At 43.1% G+C, this 12,120-nt stretch overlaps 1 protein-coding gene across 8 annotated transcripts in view; it reads right to left on the bottom strand.

The window, feature by feature from the left end:
* Window positions 1–12,120, bottom strand: part of ZDHHC5 (zinc finger DHHC-type palmitoyltransferase 5) — a 72,703-nt gene that overhangs the window by 26,437 nt on the left and 34,146 nt on the right. For 5 of the 8 annotated variants that reach the window (XM_061609663.1, XM_061609665.1, XM_061609667.1 and 2 more), the window contains 2 exons: window positions 3,824–3,918; window positions 3,370–3,484 (listed from right to left, as the gene is read on the bottom strand). The exons of the other annotated variants lie outside the window; for them this stretch is intronic. In XM_061609663.1, the coding sequence (XP_061465647.1) occupies window positions 3,370–3,484; window positions 3,824–3,918 (210 nt within the window). The remainder of the gene's footprint in view (window positions 1–3,369; window positions 3,485–3,823; window positions 3,919–12,120) is intronic. 8 annotated transcript variants of the gene reach the window in all.

Below are 12,120 nucleotides of genomic sequence, written 5' to 3'. Positions count from 1 at the left end.
GAGCATTGGAAATCCATATCTCTGATACGAGTCCGGATAGAAAGTTTAACTGTCTCTGGAGCTTGAGACATCAGATGTTCAATTGAGAGGCCAATACTTGCAAGGTAGTTTGTGAATGTTTGGGCCCATTTCGAGGTGAAAGAGTCTTCCCAGAGTAAAGGGAGATAGCCAGTGGATTTTTCATAAGACATTTTAAGCCAGAAATTTAGGGCAGCCATCCACGCTTGGGACTCAAGTGAGACTAGGCCGGATTCTAACCTAAGGACCGCCGCTGGAACGCACCTGGGAACACCAAAAATTTGTCTGAGAAATAAAGAAAGAACTGCCTCCACAGAAGAGTTGAAGGCGCCAATCCATAAGGGTACCCCGTAGAGAAGTTGAGAAATAGTTTTGGATCTAAAAACCTTTAGGGCTGCCGGAATGTATTGTCCTCCTTTAGTGAAGAAGAACCTTCGGATGCCACTGGCTGAGTTACGAGCAGTAGAAATAGCCCCTCGGATATGGGGAGTCCAGGACAGAGAGGAGTGAAATAGTATACCAAGGTATTTGAAGTGGGAAACCTGTTCTATTTTATGGGAATTGATTGTCCATTCGTGAACAGGAGAGTGCTTGGCAAAAGCTAAGATCTTAGTTTTGGAAAAGTTTATAGATAGTTTGTTATCATGACAGAAACTCATAAAAGCTTTTGTTAGGCGTTTGAGGCCTACTTTAGAAACAGAAAGGAGAACAGCGTCGTCTGCATACAATAACAGAGGACAATGTAGGTTCGCTAGCTTAGGGGGGTGGAAGTCCGGGGATTGACAATAAAGGGACAGGTCATTCATGAAAAAATTAAATAGTAGTGGGGCTAGTATGCAGCCTTGTCTGACTCCTTTTGTTGTAGTAATGGGGTTTGTGAGATGTCCTTCACGACTACATCTAACACGAAAGGATGTGTGGTGGTGCAGTCGGCTAATTAAGAAAAGGAGTCTCTTGTCAATCGTAGATTTTGCGAATTTCGCCCATAGTATCTCCCTAGGGATGGAATCAAAAGCCGATTTCAAGTCGACAAAGGCAACAAATAGGCCATTACCCCAGCGGTTCTTGTATTTTTCAGCTAAGTGATTTAAAATCACACAGTGCTTTATCCCAGACCTACCTTTCCGGAAAGCTGCCTGCTCTCTCCCAAGGATATTTTCCTCCTCCAGCCAAGAGGAGAGTCTCTCTTTTAAGTAACAGGCATATAGTTTGCCAATAACGGAAAGGAGGCTGATTGGGCGGTAATTTGCTGGGTCCTCGTTGTTCCCTTTTTTAAATATAGGGATAACTATGGATTCGAGCCAGGACTCAGGAAAGCATCCAGAGTTATTGGAGTTGGAAGCAATTTTGGGTGGAGTCGGAGTCAGAGTCGGTAGAAATGTACCGACTCCGACTCCTTCATACATGGCAAATGTATATTAACTAGTAATAACAAATTTGCTGTAGTAAAATGGTAGCACAAGGCATTTCATCACCACCACGTGAATCCAGAGCTTGGAAAAGTTACTTTTTTGAACTACAACTCCCACGAGCCCAATCCCTGGGGCTGATGGGAGTTGTAGTTTTAAAAAGTAACTTTTCCACACTCTGGATTCACGTGGTGGTGATTAAATGCCTTGTGCTACCATTTTACTATAGTAAATTTGTTATTACTAGTTAATATACATTTGCCATTTATGAAGGAGTCGGACAGTAGAAAAATAGAGGAGTCGGAGTCGAAGGTCTGGCATACCGACTCCACAGCCCTGATAGCTACATGCTCAAGTTGATCCCAAACTGACCGTGGCAATCCAGATGGCTCCATGAAAGATGGTCTCCTTCAACTTCTTTGGATTTAATATATTTCTACCCTGTCTTTTAAGGCAAGTCCTCACAAGGCAGCTTAAAGTAAAAAATGCTAGAAATAACCATAAATCAACCATAGTGACAGGCCAGAGCTGAGGTTTTTAATCAATGTAACAGGTCCTTCAAATAACACAGTCTATTCCTAACTTGGGCTTCTGATGGAGCACTGACTGAGGGAAGCAGAATAACTTCAAATCAGGGTTGGACACTGGGGAAGGAATATCAAGCCATGTTGGATCACTAGAGAACTATCGGTGTGTGTTCTGTAACATGCTCCCTTGGATATTGGATGGCCTGATAGGTTATTAGGGACAGAGGCTGGTAGACATGACCAACTTATGTCTTTGTTGGCAACAACTGCCATTGCTGACAACACAGCAAAGGCTGGCTTGCACCTTGTACAAGCCAATTTGGCCAAGAATAGTGGTGCCCACAGGATAGGCCTGCCATGACAGTACGTTCTGGGCCCAGCATCTCCTTCATTACTCTTGGATCAGGGTGGATGAAAGGAAGGTCAAACCTGGCCAAGATGAAACATGTCTCGCTGGATTACTACATTGTGCTCTACTTGGAATGCCTGTGAAAAATCTCTGGAAAATTTAGCTAGCCCAGAATGCAGCAGCGAGGCTAATCATGGTGTTTAGGAAGGTTTTACATCCTGGTACTTATTGTGGTATTAGTTAATGTTCATGCAAGGTTTTTAAGCTGTTGCAAACTGTCTTGAGCATTGTGACTACAATAGAAGGGCAGAGAATATTTGTTATAAGTCAAGTGTGCCAAATAATGGCATATTGCCATGTACCATCAATATGTGGCAACTTAGTCCATGTGCTCATCCACATTTGGCAACTTATTAGTCCACACCCCACTAGCCACTTTGGGTATCCACACAATCTTTCCAAATAACCATGAACCCACCAATGTGTTCCTTTGGCCTCTTGCATTTCCTATAGTACCATGAGGGATGTCAAGGTAAGGAACAGGCAATATGGCAGTATGCAGCACCTGGACACAATAGGCAAAGTGAGAGCAATAGTGTGACTATTACTTGCCACAGTGTGGATTGGCTTAATGCAAGGTGTGTGGGCATAATCAGTGATGGGAATGGGAGAAGGGCTGTCACATTTGCATCTATGCAACCATGCACTTCAGCTGGCCAGTTTATCTACGTGCTGCTCAGAACAGATGTTAATTACAATGCTGGGCCTTAACCACAAACTCTCCAAACAATAATTTTTAAAAATCACATTCAACTGTGTGTTGGGACAGAAGCCAGACCTATGTTAGATAATTCCATTTGTTTAGGGGACAATGCAGGTCAATACTGTCAGGACAAGGTACCTCATTTGTATGACTAATACACAAGGGAACACTGGCAGAATCTAGGAGATTGGTGAATGAAATCAGCATCCACCAACAAGATTATTATACCGAAGAATTATTTCCATGGAAAAGTCTGGGCTCAGGACCCAGTGGGCTTCCCCCTTGAAGACGTTGGTGTAATACCTTAATCTGCTTTGTTGCTGGGAGTTTAATCTCATAGATTTAGGGCAGCATCTGTCCCTCTTTCTGCAGTCAGAGTGGTCTGTGATAGATGGATTTAGGCAGCAGAAGCAAATAGCTGGGGAAAGAAATGCAAGTCTACCTCTACAAAATGACATTATGAACAAACCAACTGACAGCATGCTCAGAGCCCACTAAGGGATCTAAAGGGCACATATTAGATTATCCATGAAGGGTGAAGCATCCCTCCCCAATATATTCTCCCTCTCTTCCTCATTATCAAAATATCCACAAGGAAAAGGCATTTCAACCCTTCATTTGTGGGTCAGTGGAAACACAGACTTAATTTCTAATAAAGGGCAAAAAGAGGCTATAGCAGCAGCTAAAAACTGACTCAACAAACAGTGCCTACTGGCACCAGGCCTGCTAATCATTAAAAGAATGCTGGGGTGGTTACCAGAGGCAGGGAGACACTGTCCGTGTATTCTGAACGACAATATCAGGCAATGCAGACACATAACAAAGCCAGGAAGATGATAATTTGCTAAGTATCTAGAAAGAAAACAGCACACTTGAATTAATTCATGGAGCCTTTTGTCCCATAACACTAGAGTAACATGTGACATTTAGCTTTACCCCTTTTATTCCAGGTATCACAGTGATATATAGATAAATGAAACATCCAAATTATTAGATGTGCATACATTCTAAGGCCACTAACATTCAAGATGTTCACAGAAAACAGTCTTAACACCAGACAAAACCATGGAGAACAAACTGTTTTCAAAAGCAAGTCTGAGGTGGATATGATAGGAGACAGTATGTATTATGTAATCAGCATCATGTAGATACATCACAGGCCAGGCATCTAAAAGCTGGGAAAGATTGGTCTTTTACCCAGCATTCAGAAGGAATTACTCCATATACCTATATTTTAACGATAAAGCCTTCTGCCATGGAAAAATTAAAGAAAATGAGGGAACAGAGAAAAAAGGATGATGACAAAATAAATGGTGGCCAAAGTGTTCCAAGTAGACAGGCAGGTGCTGGAGGCTCCACCTTGCCGGAGGATGTAATGTTTAAAGAGGTATTTAGGCAGTAACTCTGAAGACCTATCCCAATAATTAACCCAATTTATTTTATAACTTTCTCCCTACAGAAGAGATCTAGGACAGAATTCCTCCCAAACACCTAATGACACAGGCATGCCCAACCTACTTTTATATTTTCCCTGCTGCAGCTGAGAGGGGAAAAGAGGTGACTTATTCATAACTCTACATCCATTAGTGAACCTTTTTAGGCCTCAAGCTATACATTAGTGAAGTTCTAGGCTTAGTTTGGCTGTTTCAGAGACAGCTAACCAAAAAATAACAGAATATAGCCCCTCATCTGAAGGAACTGGATACCTACATGGTGTTTCTGATTATGCCAGTCATAATTAGTGTATTTCTGCCAAATTACTGTCTCCCTCTCACTTCTCATATCTAGGAGTTTAAAAAGCTACTTTGCCACCTCTGACATTTAATTTCCTAGAAGTCCCTTGTGGGTGCCTCAAAAACTATTTTGTTCTGGTAGATCACAGAATAATTCTTCAACTACCCTGTACACCTGGACAACAAAACAGAATGTGAAAAATATGCTTATCCATACAAGAAGCAGGAAACCGAAACTATCTAAACAGTGTATGTTTTACCGAGTGATTATTTGCTCAGTGCCCATCTCACCAACCATCTTAAATGGTGCTTCCAGAACTGTGCATTAAAATCCCAAATTTAAGACAACTATGTACATGTGTCCTTAATCCTGTTCTAATCAGGATCTACCAGCTTCTGTATTAAAGGGAAATGTTCTGTAGTTTGCACTAGGATTGCAGCCATCTAGTTGGAAAGAGATATGAGTGGTGCAAGATGTTTAAGTAAATTGTCTCGCTAACTCCAGTTTCCATGCTTGCTCAAGTCCTTGTCTTTCATGTCTCTTTACACATCCTGTCCACCATGCACAAATGCCATTCTTTTGCTTGAACTTCAGCAATTCTGTTCAAATTAATGCCCTGTCTCTTATTATAATTCCTCTACCATTAAAATGAAGGGTGTACCATTAGAATATCAGAGTATGCAAAGAAGAAAGGAAAACAGATACCTATATGCTGGGTGGGACCATCCTGGATGTGCAAAGCTAGTACTAAGGAATTTGCAACAATTTTCTAGCTTCTGTTGTATAGCCCACAACAGAAAGGCAGCTATATCATGTATACTATCCAATTACTGGTGTTAAGAAGATTAAAATGGAGCAGCTGTCCTCCACCATCACTCTGGAGATGTTTGCAAGCAAATATACCTGTTAGTCCAGATATGCTCTTTATTTTGAGGATCACCTCCTCACATGCCTTGAGGACATCTGGAGAAACCCCTTAGCAAGTGTTTCTGCCACCTGAAACTATTTACCTTTTTTACTAGATGTTCGTTTTGGGAGCTGCTTTGGGATCTAATATCTAGATAAAGAGTGGGTAATATATAATGTAGGGACCATTCTACTGTTTTATAAGCAGGCAGCCTAATGAACACAATGAAGGTACATGGTACGGTTGGGCCAATATGTAGCACCGTCTGAGCAAGCTCTGGAGAAGTTCTGATCAGGGCTATGAAGTCGGTACGCCAAACCTTCGACTTCAAATCCTCTATTTTTCTACTGTCCCACTCTGACTCCACCCAAAATTGCTTCTGACTCCACAGCCCTGGAAAGGGCTGTAGATGTCTTTTTAAATTGGAAGCTCTCGTAGGAGCATTTTTATTGCTGCCTGAATATGCGCTGATCTTGGCATCACAGCATTTGTCTTCATCTGGGTCCTGCATACAGTGACAAGCAAAATGTTTTCCATCCTGAGTTAAGGTGAAATGCTCAAACACAGCTGACTTCATGGGAAGCTTCTTTGACATTTTGAATTTATATTTTAAAAAATTTGTCAATCAAAATTTCTTTTGAAGCCGGAGTCGGAACATTTCTACCGACTCCAACTCCACCCAAAATTGCTCCAGACTCCGACTCCACAGCCCTGGTTCTGATAGTACAACATTTATGTTTTTAGTATTTAAGTTTCATACATCCTGGTCGCATGATATTGCTAAATGATGTTTGGAAGGCAAATCAGCAACAAAAGAAAGTAGATTTTCCTATATGCTGGGTGGGACCATCTCTCCTTTGCGATAAGAGATGCTTGTAAGACATTAAAGCATATCAGGCCAATTGCATAATCTTAGCTCTGAAATAGTGAAATGCTGTCATTAATGAAACTGTACTGTATTCAAGAGCTTGTATCTATTTGCACTGCATGATGTACAACTTTTGTCCAGCAGTTTCATTAATTACGTGGATTAGATTTTTTTATGGACTATTTTCCATATGCTGTATACAGGTTAAGTCACTGATAACCAGTACAGGTAAATCCTGCAATGACCATAATCCAATGTCTATAAGCAGAAAACTCCCCCTACACACCCACAAGTTCACCTATGGATACTTTTAATAGTAAGTGGTATAGGACAGTGGTTCCCAACGTTTGTGAGTATGGGAGCCCCTTTGTAAACTCAAAACAAAAACAGCTAGGTTGGTGGGGACTAGAGAGAGGGCATTTTCAGTGGCGGCCCCCACTCTCTGGAACTCCCTCCCGTTCGATCTTCGCCATGCCCCTTCCCTGGATACATTTCACCGAGCCTTGAAAACTTGGCTCTTTGGACAGGCCTTTGGGATCTCCGGGGTGGGCTAATTTTTCTGTGATTGTTTTATAATTGTTATTGATTGCCCTACATGGTTTTATACTGCTACATTAGTGTTGACTGCATTGTATTTTATTTTGTATTATATTGTATTTTACTGCATTTTAATGTGTACGTCACCCAGAGTGGCTTCGGCCAGATAGGCAACACAAAAATTAAATTATTTATTATTATTATTAAAACGTTTTGTGACCCCCACATGCTAATTGTTGTAATTTTAGTCTGTTAGTTGAAAAAATACATAATGAAGTGTTAAGTAATGTCATTTTTTGTTCATCTCAACACAAATATGATAATGATATTTATTATCTCCCCTTCACCAGAAAGTTCCAGGGCAGATTACAGAATATAAATAATAACTAACAAATTTTGAAGGATAGTCAACTTACTGGGTAACTAGGGACTTCACGCACCAACCCCATACACACACACTCTCACACACACTCCATACACACACACGCAGGAGTTCCCAAAAATCACACATCCACCCCCAGGGACTCCCACCCCCATGCACGAGCGCACACACGCACACACACACGGACTCCAGAACAGGTCCCTCCCCAAATGAATCTGCTCAGATAATTACTTCTGAAACCCACAATGTGAAGAAGAGTGAACCCAGGCCACGTTCACACCATGCATTTATTCTGCTATTATTCCACTTTAAATACTCATAGCTTTCCCCAAAGAAGCCTGGGAAGTGTAGTTTGTGAAGGTTACTGAGAGTAGTTAGTAGGTTCCTGTTCTCCTCAGAGAGATACAATTCCCTGAGTGGTTTACAGTTCCAACCCTCTTCCCAGGAAACTCTGGGATTGTAGATCTGGGAGGGAACAAGGGTCTCGTAACAACTCTCAGCACCCTTAAGAAATTACACTTCCAAGCATACTTTGGGAGAAACCATGACTGTTTCAAGTGGAATAATAATGGAATAAATGTACAGTGTAATTGCAGCCCAAGAGTGTCCAGGTGATCAAATGATTAAGTGTTGACAGGTTCTTAAAATCAGGCTCATACATTCATGGTATAACTGAGTTAATGAGAAGGCTGGTGCTGTTTTCAATCTGGGCTGGCTTCCTCCTGCATGCCATGTTTGGTGGGAAGGTGTGCAGTGTAGGCACTCTAGAATGGGAGTGATCCAGATTGCATGTGTAGTGGCTGCCTGGCAGAAAATTACCAGATATAGAATGCATGTTGAGTAATTTTAAGCTGTGCAGCCACTATGCACGCAAGCTGAATCACTCCTATTCAAGAGAGCTTGCAGTGCACACCTTCCCATTCAGCCCAAACCATCTAGCTCAGGAGGAGGGCAGGTAGTAGGTAGTGGTGCAGCAGCATTATGTCTGGGACTGGGGAAGAGAAGCGTTTAGCACACTTAACTAAAGTGCAGCTGCAGCACCTTTAGTTTTGAACTTGTTTAAGGATTTCTCACACAATTCCCTAGAATGAAAACAGAGCGAGAGCGAGAGAGCCTCATCTGCTGCCCACTCAGGAAATATAGGGTACCTTAAATCCTATTTGTGGGCATGAGATTTTACACAGGCGTTTACTTGGGGGGGGGAGGTATCTTACCTAATTTTGCTTATATAATTCTGAGAGTCACCATATACATTTGACAGCATAACACTACCACCACTCCGTACTAACTCACCCAAAGGGTCAGGAGTAATCCTGCCTTGGTGTAGCTTCCTGTTGCTCCAATGACCTCCCCCCCTCCATGCCCTCACCTGCAGCCCGCCCCAGCCCTAGCCCTAGCCCTACGCTCACTGCTCTGCTCTCTGAGGAAAACCAACCTGAACTTGTGCAGCAGGTTGCCAAACTTGCCACTGGCTCCTCCAGGCACCGACATGGCAGGCAAGCAGGGCTGGAAGTGGGGGGGGGGGGAGGGAGGAAGAAGGAAGGGAAGAAAGAAGAGGACCCAAGTCAGGGAGAAAGGAGGGAAAGGCAGCTAAGGAGCCGGGCTGGGGCGACCAGAAAAAGACACAGCAACAGCGGAGCTCCAGCTGCCTCACAGCCAATTGTGTTACTTCCGCTCTGCAACAACATGCCCCTTACGTGGATTTAGGTGGGAAGGGTGAGCTCATCCCGTGCTGAGGAAGGAGACAATGGGAGCTTCATGAGATAGTCATTATCATGGGTGGGAAAGGTTACGGCGCTGGCGGCGGGGTGATCACCACAGAGATAGAAAAGGGGTAGAGCCAACGCTCCATCCATGGCTTACCATTATTTGAGGTTCCTTTTTAAAAAATTCTGACCCCCTCTTTATTGTTTCATAGCCCCCTGGGGGGCTGCAGCCCCCAGGTTGAGAATCACTGGTGTAGGACATGGGAATTATCAAAAGTATCAAAATCTTGCTTGTTACAACATTCCAAGAGTAATTTCTTCTACATTTTAGTTACAGAAATGAGCATTCAGATTTGTTATAGTTTCTGTAACAACTAGAAAAAAATTCTGCTGCTATTGGAACAAGATCCAATGCTATCCGTTTCAGGATCTGAGGACTTTCATATGTTACACAGCAACAATCCCAAGTTTGTCCCCAAATGTACATTCAGTAGGGAGCTATACCCATTCCCAGATCAGATAAGTGTACCAGTACTATTAGTGTTTTAAAACACCTATCATAATCATAATGAGAGCCAGTGTGGTGTAGTGGTTAAGGTGTTGGACTATGGCCTGGGAGACCAGGGTTCAAATCCCCAAACAGCCATGAAGCTCACTGGGTGACCTTGGGCCAGTCACTGCCTCTCAGCCTCAGAGGAAGGCAATGGTAACCCCCCCCCTTGAATACTGCTTACCATGAAAACCCTATTCATAGGGTTGCCATAAGTCAGAATTGACTTGAAGGCAGTCCAGGAAAATCATAATCACAATTTACATTTAGATGTACACTTAAAAAATAGGTGTATAGTAATAAGGAACTGTCTTCTCGGTGCTGCTCTTACTAGCCGAGCCTGGCCCCTCACCCCTTCTCATAGACATCATTATTTTAATCTGCCCTGTGAGGAGAAAGAGAAGGACCATCTGCTCTGAGAGTGATGGCATCAACTGGGCCCCATGAGTCCACCTGCTGCGATGGGAGCACCAATAAAGTGGTAAATAAATTAAAAAAATAAGTAGCTGGGAGATTTCAGATAGGTCTCAGAAGCCCAAGGCCCCACCTCGTAAAGTAAGCTACTTCCAGTTATCCACTACCTTCCAAGAAGCCTGTGCTAGTGTCAAAGAGCTCATCCTGTTAGGAAGTTCTTCTGAACGTTTAATCTAAATTCCTTTTCTCTAAAATTGCACCTACTGGTTTAGGTCCTGCTCTCCAGAGCAAGATAACTTTTTCCACCTATGTGACAGCTATTAACAAATTGCCTCTCAATAATTTCTTAATTCCTTCAACTTTGCCTCATAAAAGCTTTGTCACCAGGAAACCAACATGACCAAGGGGATGGTGCAACTCCCCTATATGGAAAGGTTACATTTGGGGTTGTTTAAAGGCAAGTAAGAGGAGACATGAAAAAAGTGTATAAATTAAGTATGGTGTGGAGAAAATTTTCTCTCTCTCATAATACTAGAATCTGGGAACATCCAATGAAGATGAATGTTGGAAAATTCAGGACAGACAAAAGAAAGTAATTCTTCATGGAGTGCATAGTTAAAACTATGGAATCCGCTCCCACAAGAGGAGGTTATGGCCACCAACTTGGATGGATTTAAAAGAGGATTAGCCAAATTAATGGATGAAAAAGCTATCAATGGCTACAAGCCATGATGGCTGTGCTCTGCTTCCATAGGTGGAGGTAGTATTCTTCCAAATACCAGTTGCTGGAAACCACAGGAGAGTGCTCTTTGCACTCAAGTCCTGCTTGCAGGTTTCTCATGGGCACCTGGGTTGGCCATTGTGAGAACAGGATGCTGGACTAGGTGGGCCATTGGCCTGATCCAGCAGGCTCTTCTTATGTTCTTATATCAGTACAGGCATTGCAGAAGATACTGGGTCCTCAGCTGCAGAGAGCTTTATAGGTCAAAACCAGCACTTTGAATTGGGCTCAGAAGCATACAGGCAGCCAAAGTAGTTGGAACAACCTTGAACCCATAAACAATTGGGCAGCCACATTCTACACCAACTGAAGGTTCCAAACATTTTTCAAGAGCAGCCACATGCAGAACACACCTCAATGATCCAACCCTGAAGTTACCAGAGCAAAGATTACTGTAGCCAAGTTATCCCTGTCCAGATAGGGTTGCAATTGGGTCACTAGCCTAAGCTGGTGGAAGCCACTCTGCACCACTGAGGCAACCTGTGCCTCAAGCAGCAGCAATGGATCAAGGAAAACCCTTAAATTAAGAACCCACTCCTTCACAGCGAGGGTGACCCCATCTAGAGCAGGCCACTCGCCAGTCAGCTGGTCAAAGGAACCATCCACCAACAGTATCTCAGTCTTGTCTGGATTAAGCTACAGTTTATTGGCCTTCAGCCAGTCTATTATTGCAACCAAGCACTGATTCAGCACATCCACTGCCTCACTTGCAGATGAAAAGGAGAAACAGAGCCGCATGTCATCAGCATACTGATGACAATGCACTCCAAAACTCTGTATTGCCCCACTCAGTGGTTTCATGTAGATGTTAAACATGGGGGACTGAACCAACCCCTATGGGACCCCATACTGGAGAACCCACACAGCCAAGTAACACCCTTCAGGAACCACATTCTGGAGCCAGCCATTCAAGCAGGAATGGAACCCCCGCAATGAGGTGTCCCCAAGACCCAACTCAGGCAGTTGTCCCAAAAGGATAACACTGCTGATGGTACTGAAAGCCGCTGAAAGATCAAGGAGGATCAACAGAGTCACACTCCTCATCTCTCTCCCAACACAGGTCACCACACAGGGTGACCAAGGCAGTTTCTGTACCAAAACCAGGCCTGCATTCTGATTAAAACTGATTTAGAAAATCCGTCTCCTTCAAGAGTACCTGGAACTTGTTGGCAACT

Source organism: Rhineura floridana, chromosome 2 (genome assembly GCF_030035675.1).
Source record: "Rhineura floridana isolate rRhiFlo1 chromosome 2, rRhiFlo1.hap2, whole genome shotgun sequence".
NCBI lineage: Eukaryota > Metazoa > Chordata > Lepidosauria > Squamata > Rhineuridae > Rhineura > Rhineura floridana.
Note: the sequence above shows the minus strand (reverse complement) of the source record. Positions and strands in the feature narration are given on the sequence as shown.